This window comes from Theropithecus gelada, chromosome 4 (assembly GCF_003255815.1).
Source record: "Theropithecus gelada isolate Dixy chromosome 4, Tgel_1.0, whole genome shotgun sequence".
Classification (NCBI taxonomy): domain Eukaryota; kingdom Metazoa; phylum Chordata; class Mammalia; order Primates; family Cercopithecidae; genus Theropithecus; species Theropithecus gelada.
Window position 1 is genome coordinate 77,963,538 of NC_037671.1, and position 18,221 is coordinate 77,981,758.

The 18,221-nt window shown below is 38.7% G+C and overlaps 1 protein-coding gene across 2 annotated transcripts in view; it reads right to left on the reverse strand.

Moving 5' to 3' along the window:
- PHIP (pleckstrin homology domain interacting protein) overlaps positions 1-17,503 on the reverse strand; it is a 138,393-nt gene extending 120,890 nt beyond the window's left edge. For both annotated transcript variants that reach the window (XM_025381903.1, XM_025381902.1), the window contains exons 1-4: positions 17,238-17,503; positions 17,064-17,122; positions 16,909-16,938; positions 16,121-16,180 (exon numbers count right to left, since the gene is read on the reverse strand). In XM_025381903.1, the coding sequence (XP_025237688.1) occupies positions 16,121-16,180; positions 16,909-16,938; positions 17,064-17,122; positions 17,238-17,277 (189 nt within the window). In that variant the 5' untranslated portion in view covers positions 17,278-17,503. The remainder of the gene's footprint in view (positions 1-16,120; positions 16,181-16,908; positions 16,939-17,063; positions 17,123-17,237) is intronic.
- Positions 17,504-18,221: the final 718 nt, after the last annotated feature.

The window sequence follows — 18,221 nt, forward strand, 5'->3', positions numbered from 1 at the left end:
AAGTATATTTTGGGCACCCCTGGAGGTCCCTCAGATAAAACTTATGAATAATACTACATGAGTTGTTTTTCACTTTTTCTCATGAATGCATGGTGGAGGTTTCCACAGGACACATAACATGTGATGTCTTAACAGACTAAATGCAGAAGCAGATAGGAAAATGTCTCTTCTATCAAGCCAGATATTAAAGATTCACAGAAATGTAAAACAATGCCATGCTCCTCACAGATTTGTTTTGTTTGGGAATAATTACTATAAAAATGTTACTTATATTAACATGAAATTAGTTTATTAGTATTATTTAATAGGTCTCTAACATGTTATATGCTAAGTTTCTAATGTGGTAAATACCAACAGATTATAACCTACACAAATAAAGGAACTTCAATACATTTTAGTAAGCATAAAGGGGTCCTAAGACCAAGAAATTTGAAAACTGTTCCTCAAGTTTACCAAGTAATGGCAACTTTAACATGAATTCCTTTACATAAGACTGATGTGGGGGGAGGTGAGATTTAAATCATTTCATTCCATCTTGCAATATCTGCTATACTCTAACTGCAGAAATCCATGAACGATATGTTTTTAAAGGTAGCTAATACTCATCCATCTAAACTGAAGCCAATAGGAGAAACCTACTTTGCTCTTTATCAAAATACACTCCTCCTTTCACAAAGATAACGTGGAGCCATACTGCCACACTTTGGTAAGATTATTTAAAACACCAGAGTTTGGCATACAGTAGGTGATAAGTCAGTAAAATGAGTATTTTTGTAAAAAGGAGTTCTAATAGAGTATGTGTCATATGAATTATACATACTACCTCCTTGTTTTACAGTCAAAAAGCACACTGACACTGAAGTCTCTGAGAAATCCTAAGATAATTTCCCAAACTCATTTAGCTACAGAATCCCTTTTTTCCCTAATAATATCTATCATATTCATCCAGAACATAGTTTAGGAAACACTAGTATGATTAGCTAAATAAAAAAGCATTTAGAAGGAAACTTACCAAAATGAGTTTTTAAAATCATATTTATACTTTTCTTTAATCGTCCCCAAAATAATTTATTTAAAAATAAAATTTAGAAGTCTAGAATACTTGTAAGGTTGCTTCCAGTTCTAAGATTGCAAATGATTATTTTAATGTGACTTAATTGATCAAAATTCCTTTTAAAAACTTTAAAGAAGATAGAAGTTCATTACTTATTAACTTCAGATGTGTGATGATGCTGTTTTAGTATCCTCTGGCAAAATATATTTTCAGGTCGCAAAACTGAACATCCTTACTGTAATATTCTATCTTTCAATAAATTATGAATCCATTCTGACTCAAGCTTTCTTCAGTGATTTAGAATGTTTGAATTTTTCAAAATCAACTTTCATTTTAAAGTTAGAAGAGATACTTCCAGTTCTTAAATTCCTTGTGCTTTCTCTGGCTTTTGAGACTTTATACAAGCTGATCCCTCTGCTGGCAATCTTGTCTTACCTGCTCACCTCTACACCTCATTCTCCTTCATGTCTCAGTCTATGTCTCACTCACTGCCTTCCATGACCTAATTACACCACCTGTGCCCCTTTTTGGACACTTTGTGTCCACAGCACATTATACTCCTCAAATGTCCCTTCATCCCTCTAGCACTGTGTGGTACTTACCACATTAATTGTTTTTAATATATTTTGATACTTAGACTTTTAAGAATCTAATGAGAGTTATGATCTTCTTCACCCCAAAAATATATAAGCCCTACCATTATCTGCCCTGTTTGGGGGGTTCATAAGACTCATGCACTATACTAAAATTGCCAGTTTACTTGTCTGTGTCCTGCATAAGGAGAGATTAGGCCATGTTTACCTCTGTCTACCCAATACCTAATGCAGTACTTACAGTTAAGCGCTTAATAAAGTTCTAGTTGGATAAACAAAGATTTAAGAATATGCAGAAACTACTGACTTCCCCATTCTCAAAAACCTCAAAACATTTTGTTAGCGCCTATCCCAGCACATAAAAATAGATGCAGTAAAATTTCTTTACATGGTATAATTCTTTATTCTAATAGTTTTGGGGTTGTTGTTTTTTGTTTGTTTGTTTGTTTGTTTGAGACAGAGTCGCCCTTTGTCGCCCAGGACGGAGTGCAATGGTGGGATCTCAGCTCACTGCAACCTCTGCCTCCCAGGTTCAAGTGATTTTCCCGCCTCAGCCTCCCAAGTAGCTGGAATTACAGGCGCCCACCACCTAACCTGGCTAATTTTTGTATTTTTAGTAAAGACGGGGTTTCGCCACGTTGACCAGGCTGGTCTCAAACTCCTGACCTCAAGTAATTCGCGCCCCCCCCAGGCCTCCCAAGTGCTGGGATTACAGGCATGGGCCACAGCTATTAGATAATAGCTCTTATCTAATTGCAATTATCTAATAGCAATTCTAATAGTTTTAAAACACTTTTTAAAGAAAGCCATAGAACATGTCTTCAAACAAAATTTTAGACAAAACAGATTAAAGGTACTCAGAAAGTATTCTTACTTAAGTGGCATCAGGGAACACATATGTCAATGCTTGACTCTCTACTTGCTTCCTCTTAGCAGTCCCTGAGGTACCACCATGAAAGGGTCTCTGGAAAGAACAGTGGAAACAGACTAACAAACAATGCTATTATCCTCTCTTTCCCAAGAGTCCTCTTCCCCACCCCTCATTTTCTCAGCAGATGACTTAACCTACTTTACAGGAGAACCTTTAAAGCTGAAACTTTCTGTTTCTTCCCTATCAAACCTGTAAACCTAGCTACACCTGTACCAATTCTGTCTCTTAGTAACACAACTGTCCCTCTTAATATTTAAGATCCAGTCCCTCTACCTATGCTTTGAATCCTAACTTCTCTGACTGCACGGAAATCCTACACTATAAATTAGACCTCCACATTCTAGTATGTACACTAACTTCCTCTCAACCAACTCCTTCCCATCTACACCTACGTGTAAACATGCTCATTTTGCATTCACTTTAGGAAAAAACAAAAACCCTGCCTAACTGCTCTTATCCAACACCTACCCGTGCCCAAATATCCTGGCTACCCCTTTCCCATTCTCTTCCTCTCCGGAAACATGTTTTTAAAATAATGGTCCATAGTCCATCTCATTTCATATCCCGTCCTCTCCTCAACCTACTCCATACTAGCTCCCACACTCATGAATTTACAAAAAATAGCTCTTATCAAAAGATCACCTTCAATTATCAATAACTCCAATAAGCATTTTAAAATCTGTATCTTATTTAATGTCCCATAATATTTCACCTAAGTGTTGAACACTTCCTCATTTGCAAACTATCTTCTCTTAAATTTTGTGACACTCCTTGGCTTGCTTTCCTCTCCAACCATTCCTTCTCATTTTTCTTTTAGGTTCATCCTCCTCTATATAGCCATTAAATAGTGAAGTTCCTTAAGATCCTGGGTACCAGAGTCCAGTTCCGATCCTCTTTTCTTCTCACTATATACTCTCTCCTTGGACAACTGTTGTAACAATGACTTCCAAACTTCTATTTATAGCATAGACTTGCATATCAAAGTTTCTTAAAACAGCTCTCTAGAGCCCCAAAGCATCTGACACTCAACATATGCAAAACTGAATTGATGGATCCTCATGAAAACATTCCCCACTAAAGTGTTCCCTACCTTGGTGGATGTCAACCCCATTTATCCAATCTTAGAAGACAGAAACCAAGGAGCTGCATTTTTTACACAGCCCATTCCTTCCTCCTTCCCATCATATTCCCAATATCCAAACAGTCACCAAGTTCAACTTAATTTTTCCTTCCTATTTTTAAATCCATCTACCTGTATCTCCATAATAGTCCAAGTTCAAATAATCTTTGCAATAAACGCCTACCTTTCCCAAATGCATTCACACTCCATCTATTCTCTATACTGCAATTAGAATGTTCTTTCCAAAATACATATCGGATCAAGTTACCCCTATTTAAAACACTTCTGAGGCTTTCCTCCCTCTTTGGATAAAGATCCAAATCCTTAACTTGGTCTACCAGTCCAGAAATGCATGTATGGTCACTTCTTAATTTTCTAGCTTCACCTGGCACATTCCCAGTCCCTTTCCCCAACTCTCAGTTTTCACATTTCAACCACATGGCCTTCTTCCAGGTTATTTACGCACAATCTCTCTCTCCTGTCAGACTTTATCATATAGCATACACTCTGCATTTCCCCACACTTCCTTGCCCAGACAACTCTTCTATGTGTCTCAGATGTTCCCTCTAATGTAACTTCCTTTGTTTTTCTATCCTCTACACAATCTAAGTCTGTTTTCTTGGTTGCACACTTCCTGTGACTTTCCTTTATTAACTCATATATCAGCTTGCGATTATACATTTAAAAGTATAATTTAATGTTTTTCTATTTCACCATTAAATACAAAAGCACAGGGGCCGTGAATTTTTTGCTCTCAACTATCTGTCTGTCTCTCTCTCACACAGACACACACACACAAACACACAGAATAAACAAAAATATTTTTTAAAATAAAACAATCTTTTCTATTACCTTTTTCTAAACATTCTTTATAAACATATTAATCACATTCCTATTCATAAATATTAATACATTATTTACAGATATACATATGTGATTTTCAATTTTCTAGTAAGAACCCCATATCTTTAATATAAACTTAAGCTTTTAATTTAAATTAGCTTTTATTTCACTAGTAAGTAATTAAAAGAAACATTTAAAATAATATAATAATAAAATCTCTGATCTATATTGTATGTAGTTTCTCAGCAATCTATCATATGATATTATTTCAGGGGAAAAATAACCCCTGAAGAATCCCAAATTCTGATATACGAGTTACTTTCTGTGACCCTAGGTGCTTTCAAATTCTTAACATTCAACACATAAAAAGTATGACCAGATTATAAAGTCAATGTGATAAATAATACTAATATAGCTAACACATATTGGCTGCACACTGAATGCCAGGCCCTATGGTAAGTGTGTAAGTTTTACATGGAACTACTCACAACTCTGAGAGGTATACACTATCATCACTATCATTATTCCCATTCTATAAAAAAATTATAGAATTTATTTAAAAAGATATTGCAACCTTCCCAAGTTCACACACAGTGAGCAGATGAGAGAGTCAAACCATCGCAATCTAACACTGGACTCTACAATTCATACTATCACACAAATGACCTATTACCTCAAATATGTGTATATATCAATGTGCAAGATATAAGCAAGTCATACAACAGACATTTTGAATAGTTTTCAACACAGACATTAAAGGGAACCAGAAAAAGAGAAACATTTCACGGTTCACTTTCACTACTAAGGAAACTAACATAAAAGCATAAATTTCTATAGGTAAAAGGGAACACTTTAAAAAATTCTAAGGGTTAAAGTAGAAGATAAAACTACAATATTTATAAGATTACGCTGCTACACCCTTAATTTAAAATTAGAAAGTAAAAACAGATTAAAGAGTTAATAACAAATTTATTATTACTATTTTAAAAATTCCCCCAAGAATGCCCATGTATCAGCAGTGCTCAAAACTTTTTAAACTCATCCACCCCCATTTTGTTTTCATTTGTTTTCTAAGGGGGCGGGGGGGGTCTCGCTCTGTCACCAAGGCTAGGGGACAGTGGCACAGTCACAGCTCACTGCAGCCTCAAATACCTGGGTTCAAACGATCCTCCCACCTCAGTCTCCAGAGCAGCTGAGACTACAGGTGCATTACATCACTTCTAATTTTTATTTTATTTTTTTAGAGACAGCATCTCTCTATGTTGCCCAGACTGGTCTGGAACTCCTGGCTTCAAGTGATCCTCCTGCCTCAGCCTCTCAGGTAGCTAGGATTACAGGTATGAGCCACCATGCCTAGCTCTCATCCCTTTTTGATGAACAAAACATTTTCTCTCCTCCAATAAGATGCAAGAATGGGCCTTATGGATGTAAATCCTGATGCCATTCCATTGAGATTCACACTTCTACTGTCTAAACCAGGGGGCTAGTCAGAGCTTTTTCAAACTTATGTCCCTTCCACCTCCATTCTCAATTGAGTTGCTTGCTATGGGAACAACAATCTTTGGTTAACCGTCCATCCATTTTAATCCTTTTTCATGGTTAAAATCTGAATTAGCCAAAGGTATCCTTTTGGTAAAATATGTTATATTATTTAGAGTAGAAGTCAGCGAACATTTGTAAACATCATATGGTAAATATTTGAGGCTTTAAGAATAACATAGTACCTCCATTGCATGTTCTTATTTTTTTAAAAACAATTCTTTAAAAATGCAATAACCATGCTTAGCTTGATGGCCTTCCAAAAACAGATCTCCTGCACAATTTACCCACAGCAGCCATTAGTTTACCACTCCCTGATTAAAAGAATGATTCATGGTTCTAGCAACGTTTCCATCAGCAAGAACAAAAGAATTCTGTGAAACAGCAGCAACTCTGTTCATTACTTGTCCATCTTGGCCCAAGTTATAAATCTGTATCATCCATTTTTCAGATCATATATATAAAATATTTCTAAAATTATCCATTGCAATTTGAACAAAAGGGTCATCTCCTGAGAATGTGAATTATAGTATGGAAGAAACAAGAAAAGAAACTGAGCTATTTGAGAGGTTTATTATCCTGCATTTTTGGCTAAACCAACATTTTCTGACAGTATGCTACTTCATATAAACAGACATCCTTCCCAGCCAAAAAAAATTTGCCATTATCTCAGTGAAAGGTATTGTTAAAAGGCAAGTGTCATTAGTGGGAAGAAAATATAACGGATCTAGAAGCTGCTGCATTCTACCAGACATACTGTCACTAAGAACTCTACTCAGTTTGTAAAGAAACGGTCAGGAATTTAAAATGCGAAATCTTACTGGTCATGGTAGCTCATGCCTGTAATCCCAGCACTTTGGGAGGCTGAGGTAGGTGGATCACTTGAGGTCAGGAGTTCAAGCGCAGCCCTGCCGGCATGGTGAAACCCTCTACCAAAAATACAAAAATTAGCCAGACACGGTGGCACACACCTGTAGTCCCAGATACTTGGGAGGCTGAAGCATGAGAATTGTTTGAATCCTGGAGACAGAGGTTGCAGTGAGCCAAGATCACGCCACTGCACTCCAGTCTGAGTGACAGAGCAAGACTCTGTCTCAAAAAAACAACAACAACAACAAAAAATCCCCAAGAAATCTCACGTCACACAGCCTGGGTTTAAAGTTGCTAAGGCTGAGGATGAGAAAAACATTTACTCTTTCTAAACCTCAGTGTCCTCATCTGTATGACTGGTATCACAACAGTCACCACCCTGGAAAGTAGTCATAAATTACTAAATTAAACCATATAAGGCAGTTAATACTGTACCTAAAAGTTGGCTGTTACTTTAATTACATTCTATATTACATATTACATCTACATAATGACTTTTCATCTTAAACAAAATCTTTGTGAACCTAAATAGGAAAAAAATTTGAGCATCTTTTTAACAACCTTTTCAAAGTGATGTTAGATCAATATATTCATTCCAATTATTTGATTTAGCTGTGAAGACCTAGAAGTGCCTTTCTCTCCTGTAGCATATAATTATTATGAAAATAAGACCCTGCTGTTTGGCACCAGTATCATCTGTCTAACTAGGCTTTCACTTCATCTTTAGGTTCTGAACATCTAATTGGTTCTAAAAAGTCACTTTTTCAGATCTTCTCACATCTATTCTCTCACAGTTTTGTCAGATATAAGAGGCTAGTTACACTTCTGCTATTATGTTTTTGAGTTCTAAAAGGCGAGTTTATTGGAATACAGTTATTTGTATACTATTGTAGCATATAAACAAAATTACAGAAATACAATATATTGTATATTATATAAAACATATATAATATACAATATATAAATATAAATTTATAGAAACACTATGTGATAATTAATTACTGTGTAAGGCCTGTTATTAAAATCCCAGCCTCTAAAATTCTAAAAACATCCAATCTGATAATGACAAATCTGTTACTAACAGTGTGAGTTAAATTATAATCTTTAAAGCAAGAATACATTTTCTGATTTGTTAACTGTAATAGCTTCTCCACAGAAAAACAGAGTACTTACTTTGTGCTGAGTGTTCTAAAAATTTATTTATCTTCATAAGCACATAAACTTAAGTATTCTCCCTATTTCATACATAAAGAAAACTGAAGTTCGAAGGCAGCAGTTTGTCTGAGGGCACACATTTGGAGAACAGGAGAAATAGTAATCAAACCCAGGTCTCTTGATTCCAAGTTTACTGTTATTTTTATCATGTTACAGCTTCCTTATTTTAGAACTTTAGTTTTCTCCCCACTGACACACAGATTTGACTAAAAACTTAACAGAACCCATATAAGTCAGTTCAAGTTAAGTCCTCTAAGCTGGGTAACTATTCTTAGAAGGCCCCTTAGATGCCTATTATTTCTTTGTAATTATAATAAAATATAGAACCTTATTAAGTGTCAAAATTAATCTTGGTGGTCTATTTGCTCAAGTAATTGTGAATAAACAAGCTTCAAAGAATGTGTCATATTCGGAATTTAGTCAACTGTTAAGAATTCATTTAGATAATAGTTCAGTTTACATTATCAATACAATTACCAATACAAATTTGTCATTTAAAGAAAACACAATACTAAAAGAAAAACAAAGAAAATGCAATACTACTCTTCCAAATTTTATTCATCATAAACCAATCAAATCTTCCTAAAAAAAAAAAAGAGACTCTATTCAGAATTGAGGTTTCCATAAACCAAAGCAGGGATGCTTCATAAAAAATAATTTAAAACACAACAAAATGACAACATTTAATTGCTTAAAATAACAAATTTTCAAGTTTTGATTTTTAAGTCGTCATATGTGCTAATTTGCATACTTTTAAAATGTCTTTAAAACATTACTAGCAAAATATTAAATTCAAATCTAGGAATCTGCTGAAAAGTTACTGTGTATTAATTTAAAGATGAAAAATCCTTTAACTGCTTATACTAACGCCAACGTAAATAATCTTCAAAGATCAGTTTCATTTTTAATGTTTCAGTTTCAAGCACAGTACTCAAAATAACATAATTCTTATGCAACGACAGCAAAGTTGTTTCAGACAACGGATGTTTCACTAAGTTGCCTAGAATGTAGTGTCTCTACACCCAAAAACTAAACCAGAGTCAAACACGAGATACATATTTCTTGCATTATACTATAACCTTTGCCAAGACAAGTTACATGCCTTTTTCCATTCATGACAGAGACCAAATAGACCATGACATATGACCACAGGTCAGCTGCAGTCAGGACACAGTCATCCTCCAACATTCATGGGGGAATGGTTCCAGGAAACCCCCACACCAAAATCAAAATCCAGGATGCTCAAATTCCTCATATAAAATGGCACAGTGTTTTCATATAACCTATACACTCCTCCTGCACACTATAAATCATCTCTAGATTACTTACAATACTTAATACAATGTAAATGTTATATAAATAATTGTTACACTGTATTTTAAAAATTTTTTGTATTTTGTTTTCTAAACTATTTTGATCTACAGTTGAATTCACAGATGTGACACCTGCAGATAAGGCAGGCCTGCTGTACATGAATTCTTCCTGTGTCTCTGCTGCAAAAAAACCTGCCATACCCATCTGTACTGCCATGGATAACCTAAGAGTTACCTATACCACACATCTCATTCTCCTTACAATTTAGTTTTAACATAAGCAGAAGTTGCATTTGACTATGTTGCCACATAAATTTTCTTATCAAAAACTTCTCATTCAACCATCCTTTTCTTACCTGTGATGCCTAAGCTCAAATATGGCTGTTTTTGAGTGTGTAAGGTAAATAACTAAAGGAGGACCTGTCTCACAACTGATGATTGCCTTCTCTGTGGTAACTTCTCAACTTACATTCATCACTATTCAATACGATAACAAGTTTGTGATTTTTCAGTACCTTGCTTTATCAAATTCCACCAAGAAAAAACATGTTACCACTTTCACCAATTTGTTATAAAATACTTACACTCCTCTATATTCCATAGGTCCAATAACATTATTCATTGCAAAGTAATTTATTAACACTCACAATTTCCTCATAATTTCATCGACATAGCTTCTCAAAAACAAAATAATAGAAACTGAGAATGTTCACATTTAAAATGCCTTTCGCAAACTTTAAATTTGATTCCTATAATGGCCTTTGCCACTTTTAGATATAACCACAAAAACAACTTAAATATCCTAAAATTAGCTGTTAAAAATTTTTTTCTAAGTAAAAGTGCATTAAAATAGAAAGTTATTTTAAATAAGTATGTTTGGTATTCTCTGCCAACTAAAGCTTAGTATTACAGATATTTTTCTACGAATTCTGAAATTTATACAAGGAAACTACTAGTAAGAATGAAACTAATCAGTTTAGTATTACTTGTTCAGAGTAGTTGTACAAGATACAATTTTGTTACAATTCTGTAGTGGCATGGTAAATACCCACAAAATTTGCGAAAGGGAAGAATGTCAATTGGCTTTAACTTTAGTAGAAGCTGCATTAGACTGTTATTATTTTCTTATTATTCATCCACGTTTCCAGATTATGAAAAAAAAAAGAAAACCAAAAACTAACAAAGAAATTCTAAATCAACTAAAAAACTGAAATTGATTAGGATTCATTTAACCTAAAGCTAAAGTTTTTCTTAAATTCTGTTTAAAATATATATAAACAGATTGACAAAATAGAAGTCAAGACATCTCTTCTCCGACAGTTTCCAAAAAGAATATAAACTGTTGTGATGGTTGTAAATCTCGCAAATAACTGTATAGGAGGCAGATGCAATAGCCAAGTTCTCTTCATATATTCCTAAATGTCATTTGATGATTACCCAAAGAGAAAAAGCTTTGCATATTCTCTAATCAATTCAGGATTACGTCAACCACCCAAATTACTTCTTAATGTTCAGTGTTCCATAAAAACAAGTCACAGTAGAAATCAGTAGCAATATTTTTCCAGAGGTCTATCCACAATGCCTTAACCATGACTTATTTTTGGTATTTACTAAACATTTTTCCTTTATTTTTTTAGGCCTGTTTCATCCTTGAGTCTATAAAGTAATTATATTAATAGTATCTTCCGAAGTTTTTTTTGTTTGTTTGTTTGTTTTCTTTTCTTGAGACAGGGTATCACTGTGTCGCCCAGGCTGGAGGGCAGCGGCATGGGACAGAGCTTACTGCAGCTTCAACCTCCCTGGGCTCAGGCGATCCTCTCACCTCAGCCTTTCGGGTAATTGGGATTACAGGCATGTGCCACTACTACTAGCTATTTTTTTTTTTAGTTTTTGTAGAGATGGGGTTTTCCATTTTATACAGGCTGTTCTCCAACTCATGGCCTCCCAAAGTACTGGGATTACAGGTGTGAGCCACCACACCCGGACTCTTCTGAAGTTTTAATGCAGTCTTTTTATACTGCAGATTCTATGTTTAGAAAGTACATACATACTTGTTTCTGAAATAAAAATGTAAATGTTCTTCTTTTAAAATATTATAAAGATCTAAGTGGAACACTACTAAAGTTCTGATAATAGCACTACTAAAGTTCTGATAATAGCAAACCCAAACCCTTACATAGTACTTGATTCATGCCAGTTATTACTCACAGATCACACAAAGTAGAAGCTATTATTAGCCCATTTTACCGAATGGAAAACAGACTCCCTCGATACGATTCTGCCTCACAACAAATGAAAACCATTATAATTTGTGAAAGGCACACTCCAGCTCCCGCTTTATGTTCACACCGCTTTACAGTGAAGAATATTAACAATACAGTAAGCACTGCAATTAAAAATGTTTGTAATGCCTCAAATTTTAAAAAACGGTATAAGTATCAACAGAATAATTCTATTTGTAAGAAAGAATGAAGAATGCTCCTTCAGCCTCTCAGCAACATATTCACACCGAACATTTTATTCATCATATAACCCTTCACAACTAACATATTTTATTCATCACTATAAGAACCTTGAGAGATTAAAGCTGTTTTAGAGACTACCATGCAAAGCTTCTATTTCATTGACACTCTACTAAAAAAGGAAATAGTAACTCTACTACACACATTTACTTTATTACATGTTCCCCCAACCACAAAAAATTATAATAAGTGTTGAAAGAACTATGCTATCTTCAATATAGAATGGGAATCCCTAATTCTAAAGCATTTAATATGGTATCTTTTTTCCCCTGAAAGTTGCCTCTAGGTTTTATACCTTAACTTTCACATTAATCAGCATACACTAAATAAATGTATACCTAAGATACATACATAATTAAATCCTATCCACGGTTCCTATTCATCTCTGAATTTGAGACCACCAATAATGAAAACTAGTGCTTAAATTATGATGGAAATCATGGTAATTTTGGGGCATTTTACAACATAGTGTCTCAAATCATCTTTGCAACAAGAAATGAATTTACCACCAAAGAATGGCACTATGAAAAGCATTTATATAATTTTGTAACCTACGTGATTTCTACTTTTCTGTGTTTTAGAAAATTAAGCTCTACAAATGAAATAAACTTAGTTCTTAAATACAATGTACTGCTATTTATAGTTCAAAATCACAGATTTTCAGATTGAAAAAATTTCAATCCACTTATTTTTCAAATGAGATAACTGGGACAAAGAGAAATTCCATGACTTGCCCAAGATTACCTACAGGTTAACTGTCAGCAGAGCTTAAAACCACAATCCATATCTCCTGACTCCCAATCCTTTCACTAAAAAATGAAAAAAAAGAAAAAAGATTTCTAATAAAGTGGAATAATTTTAAGAAAAGCAAATATCACTATTTTACAAGGCAAAAAATAAATCATTTTAACAGCCTGGCAAAACATGAACTAGTTCTTGGTGGGAAAAAAGAGAAGTCTTCTAAGAAAAAATGTAATCAAGAGAGTCCCAAATCCGGTAAAATGCTTGAAAACTCTGCCTCTATATCTCATATATATGCAATCATCATTAAGTGACAACTAGAAAGCAGACTTAATAAACTAACTAGATTCACTATTCAAACTAAGAAATAAACAAACAAATGACAAAGCTTTCCTTCTGTCCAAAAAAATTTTTTTATTCTACAGTTTAAGAATTCTGATATTTGGAAAAAGTGCTCCTGTTCTTTAAAACATATCTCATATTTTTAAAAATGTAAAATCTAATTAAACGTATACCATAGCACCAAAAGCAATTTTTAGCTTCCTATCCATTTACTTTGTTAAAAATGTTTTAAATCTTAAGGTAGATGGTGATAATTACAGTCATGTTTTAAACCAGAGACAGAAACAACCATAAGATATGAGCATTTCCTTTCTCAATCACACTTGAAATGAATGCATCAATTATAACCTGTAAACTTTTAAAACTGCTCTTAAAATTTTACTTTCCTCTTGAGTAAAATTCAACCATTGCGATAACTAGACTGACTACAGATGATCAGTGCCTATTATTAAATTCACATGTACAAATATTACACCCCATTTTAAACAGCTATAATTTGAGGTTTTCTAGAAATTTCAATGTGATGTGATATATGAGTTTTCTCATTTAAAATATTGCTCAGTTTATTATTTAATATAACAAATCATTTCCAGGAAGAGTAGAAACTAAAGAAACTACAGTTTCACTCACCAAGTAATTTTCAAACCAATGTTAAATAAATTCAACTCCATACACAACAACATAAAACTTTTTAAGTCATAAGAATTAAAATAACAGAAAATACTATACAAGATACTTTACATGTGCTGACTTAGATATAAAACAGCAAGATCTGCTATTGAACAAAAAAATCCAGTGTTCCTAATATTTTTAGACCTAAATCTCAACTAAAAAGGTGAAATAAAGTTAATTCACACACCTAGATACACAGTTTGATGGATGAGAAAGCACCTCAAATGGTACCTTGCATCCAGTAGAGAGTAAGCAATATGCTGAATGAATGAAAAGAGTCAAAGAACTCCAAGTTCTAATAAGATTTCTAAACTGACTGATGAGTATGCCAACATGACTGTTCTAGTAAAGAGAAAACTCCAAGCAAGAAAAACCACTTCCATTCTAAATAGGTGGATTTTGAGAATAATACACAGATAAAAAGAATGCTTATTGTATCTTAACTCTGAGATGCAGACTAGGGATAGAAATTCACTTTACCAATATTTCCTCCCCCCCACACTCCCCCCAAAAATTAAATTAACTCAAAAACAAAATTGATAGCTCATTTTTACTGAAAAAAAAAAAAAAGATATTCCTACGAGGATTAGCCATTACCATAATTTAGCCAGATACCATTAAGCTGCTTCATTTAAAAAATATAACATTACCAAAAGATTTCAAGAAAACGCAGCAATCCTCCGTGACTGAAGGTTTGTGGGTTTTTAAGAGATGCACAGATGTAAAAGCAGATGCAAAGATGAGTTTTGTAAAATCTGCCCCATCTTAAAAATGGAGTATTATAACCTTTGTGATAATTTTTTCAAATAGCAAGGAAGAGATGTAAATTCACTGAAGACTTCTATCAAATATTTATAAACCTAAAAATTAATTTCAAATTAGTAAATCTTGGAGTTTACTTCCAGTTCCATTCACTTTGGCCAAGAATTGAATGAAAGTATCCCAAATCACTCCTTGAAAACTAACACACGTTCAGTGTGAAAATTACACTGTTAAATCTCCATTAGATGTATTAAACCTCAGTACCCTTGCTTATTTCAACAGCCATGAGCGGTTATCAACAACTTAGATTAAATCACAAGAGATTTATATACAAAAGTTAGGAAATATACTACATTAAAAAAAAAGGCCATTATAATCATGTCCTGCCCTCACCTCACAAAAGACATTCATTCTAAGCTCGCTGAAACTTCCTAGTCATTAGAGAAGTTCTGATGAAGTAACATTAGTAATTATGACTATCTCAAAACAGTTACAAAAGCCTCATAAAAATCAACGCACTACATAAATTTCAAAGGCTTGGTGTGCCCGGTGCGACTGCTTTAACTGCCCCCCCCACACACATTCACACAACGAACCTCTATCAGTTTAGGAGAAAATGTTATAGATAACATAGCTCCTTTAAGGTAACTTCCAATCACATTACTGAAGTGATAGGTCCACTTCTGAAAAGCAATTTTTAAAGATTCCTAACATACTCATTTGACAACCCACAAAATTAAGAAAAAGGTCTTTTTTAAGCTATTAAACAAAATATGTCCCAACGTAAGCACAATAACTTTTACTGGCCGAGTTCCATCCCACAGTAAATATGTGGACAAAAATCAAAACTCTTCAGTGTACTCCAATAATAGTTTTTAATTAAACGAAAGGCACACCATAAGAATTAGAAAAAGCCTACTAAACTTCTGGTTTTAGGGAATTAGAGGCTTTACATTTCTGCAAAGATGTGTTTTAGTAAATGCAAGACGAATCACTGACCAACTATCATCACACATCAGAACCCTTCCAACAAAAAACCTAGGACTGAATTTAGGGAAAACAAAATAAACGATAGAGGAGGAAAAAAAATAATGTCTTGCCACGGTACCGCAGCCGCTGGATAGCCTGCTTGTGAAATGCTAATGCCACTTCGGAGCAGTTAGTCACCAGCTATTGTGTAGGGCAGGAGAAAGCCGAGCCGGCCGCGCGTGCAGAGCAAGCAAGCGAACGAGCGAGCGCGCTCTCTCCCTTCGCGCCGCTCCCGCCGCCGCCGACTCTCGCGCGCCCCCGCGCCCGCACGGACGCGCGCGCCGGCCCCTCCTCCTCCGGCCTTGCACTGCACAACACTCATGACGTATCTTTATTTCTAGCACATTAACAAAATATCACAAATAAATTGTCCGCAGCCCCTGCGGCCCCGGAGTACGAGTACCCCCGGCCACTGGCCCCCGCAGACCCCTCGCCGGCCTCCCAACCCTCCCCGTGGCCTTTGGAGCTTTCACGTTCTAGGGCCAAGTTTTTGTCTCTGTAAAAAATTGCGGGAAATTCAATTTTTATTCGACTCAGGGAAAAGTTTCTTTGCTCTGCGACGTGAATGTCTCACCAGATTCTGGTAGGTCCTGGGATGCTCCTTCCCGGTCCAGTCTGTACGCCGGGGCAGCAGCTGCGGGGAGAGGACACCCCGTGAGCTCGGCCCCCGGCCCCTGCCCGCCCGCTCCCCTCCCCCGCCCGCCCCGCGCCCCGGCGGGGACCCCCGAGCCCCGCGCCCCGCGCCCTGGCGGCGGCGGCAGCGACGGCGCAGCGCCACAGCTGCTGCCCCGGCGTACAGACTGGACCGGGAAGGAGCATCCCAGNGCCGGGGGGCGGGTGCGCGGGCCAGGGCCGGGGCCGAGCCCGGGGCCGCGAAGGCGGCGGACTCCTTTCTGCGGCGGAGGGATCCGCGGCGGAGGCGGCCACGGCCGTAGCCGCTGCCTGAGAGTTGTTGTTTCCTCCTCCTCCTCCTCCGCCTCCGCCGCCGTTGCTTGAATGGTGGAGCCGAGGCTCGGCTCGTGAACACACACTGACAGCTATAGGGCAGGCGGCGGCACCGTCCCCGCTTCCCTTCGGCGGCGGGGTGTCCCGTCGGTGGCCCTGAAGTGACCCATAAACATGTCTTGTGAGAGGAAAGGCCTCTCGGAGCTGCGATCGGGTAAGTCGGGGGGCTGCCGGGGCCGCTGGCACCGGGCGATTCCGCCCGCGGTCCCCCGCCCCCCGCCGCCCGGCCGCTCAGCCTGTGTGTCTCCCCGTCCCTCTCTCCCGCGCCCCGCGCCCTGGCGGCGGCGGCAGCGACGGCGCAGCGGCCCAGGGGCGGCCGCGCGGCGGCGGGACGCGCCGGGCCGCCGCCGCCCTTACCTCCTTCTCGGCCACCTCCCGGATCAGCACCTGCAACAACAAAGCGGGGAGAGCTGAGCCCCGCGCCCCGGGCCGCGGCCCCGCAGCCGCCGCCTCCCTCCCCCACGCCCGCGAGCAGCGAGCGCCGGCCCGGCCCGCGCCGCGCGCCGCCGTACCTGAGCCGCCTGCTGACAGGGTCCATCTTCCAGGAACCGGGCGATGAGGAAGTAGAGCTCTGCGCGGGAGAGAGGGACGGGGAGACACACAGGCTGAGCGGCCGGGCGGCGGGGGGCGGGGGACCGCGGGCGGAATCGCCCGGTGCCAGCGGCCCCGGCAGCCCCCCGACTTACCCGATCGCAGCTCCGAGAGGCCTTTCCTCTCACAAGACATGTTTATGGGTCACTTCAGGGCCACCGACGGGACACCCCGCCGCCGAAGGGAAGCGGGGACGGTGCCGCCGCCTGCCCTATAGCTGTCAGTGTGTGTTCACGAGCCGAGCCTCGGCTCCACCATTCAAGCAACGGCGGCGGAGGCGGAGGAGGAGGAGGAGGAAACAACAACTCTCAGGCAGCGGCTACGGCCGTGGCCGCCTCCGCCGCGGATCCCTCCGCCGCAGAAAGGAGTCCGCCGCCTTCGCGGCCCCGGGCTCGGCCCCGGCCCTGGCCCGCGCACCCGCCCCCCGGCGCTAAAAAAGGAGTGCCTCCGACCCTTCGTCCCCAGCGCTCCGCACCCGGCACGGCGCGACCCCCACCCGCTCCTCCCCGCAGGGCGTGCGATTTATTTATTTATTTCCAGCAGGAGAAGATGTCGGAGCCCAAGCCGCCGGTTGGCTGGAAGGCGCTTTCTCTGTGGAGGCCGATAGTGGCAGGGAGGGGGCCGGGGACGGCTCCGCGGAGGGATCTGACGCACACGGAGCCGCAGCACAGGCTCTATTCAGCGGCGCTGGCTGGAGCTGAGATGGAAGTTAGTTTCTATGTAGCAGAAATAGGAAACAAATGAAGCAAAACTGCCCAAAGAGGGGAAATGCCCCAAGGATGGGTCTCACTCACGCGCGTACACAGACACACACGCAGAGAGCACTCACGCTGGGCAAGCTCGGGATCGCGCTACCCTGCCCGAGTTGAATGATAGTGTTTGGTTTCTGTCTCTTGCCATGTGCATGTGTATAAATGCTGCGGATTGGCATCTGTGTAAGTCTTGTCCTGCGTTATTTCTGCAGCCTGTGCAAGTGTTGTGTAATTTATTGGAGTGCTGTATATTGCGATAGAGGTTTGGGCTGCTTTTTGTTAAGCACTTGCGTTTTGCAGACCCGTTATTTGCTGAAGCCACCTCTG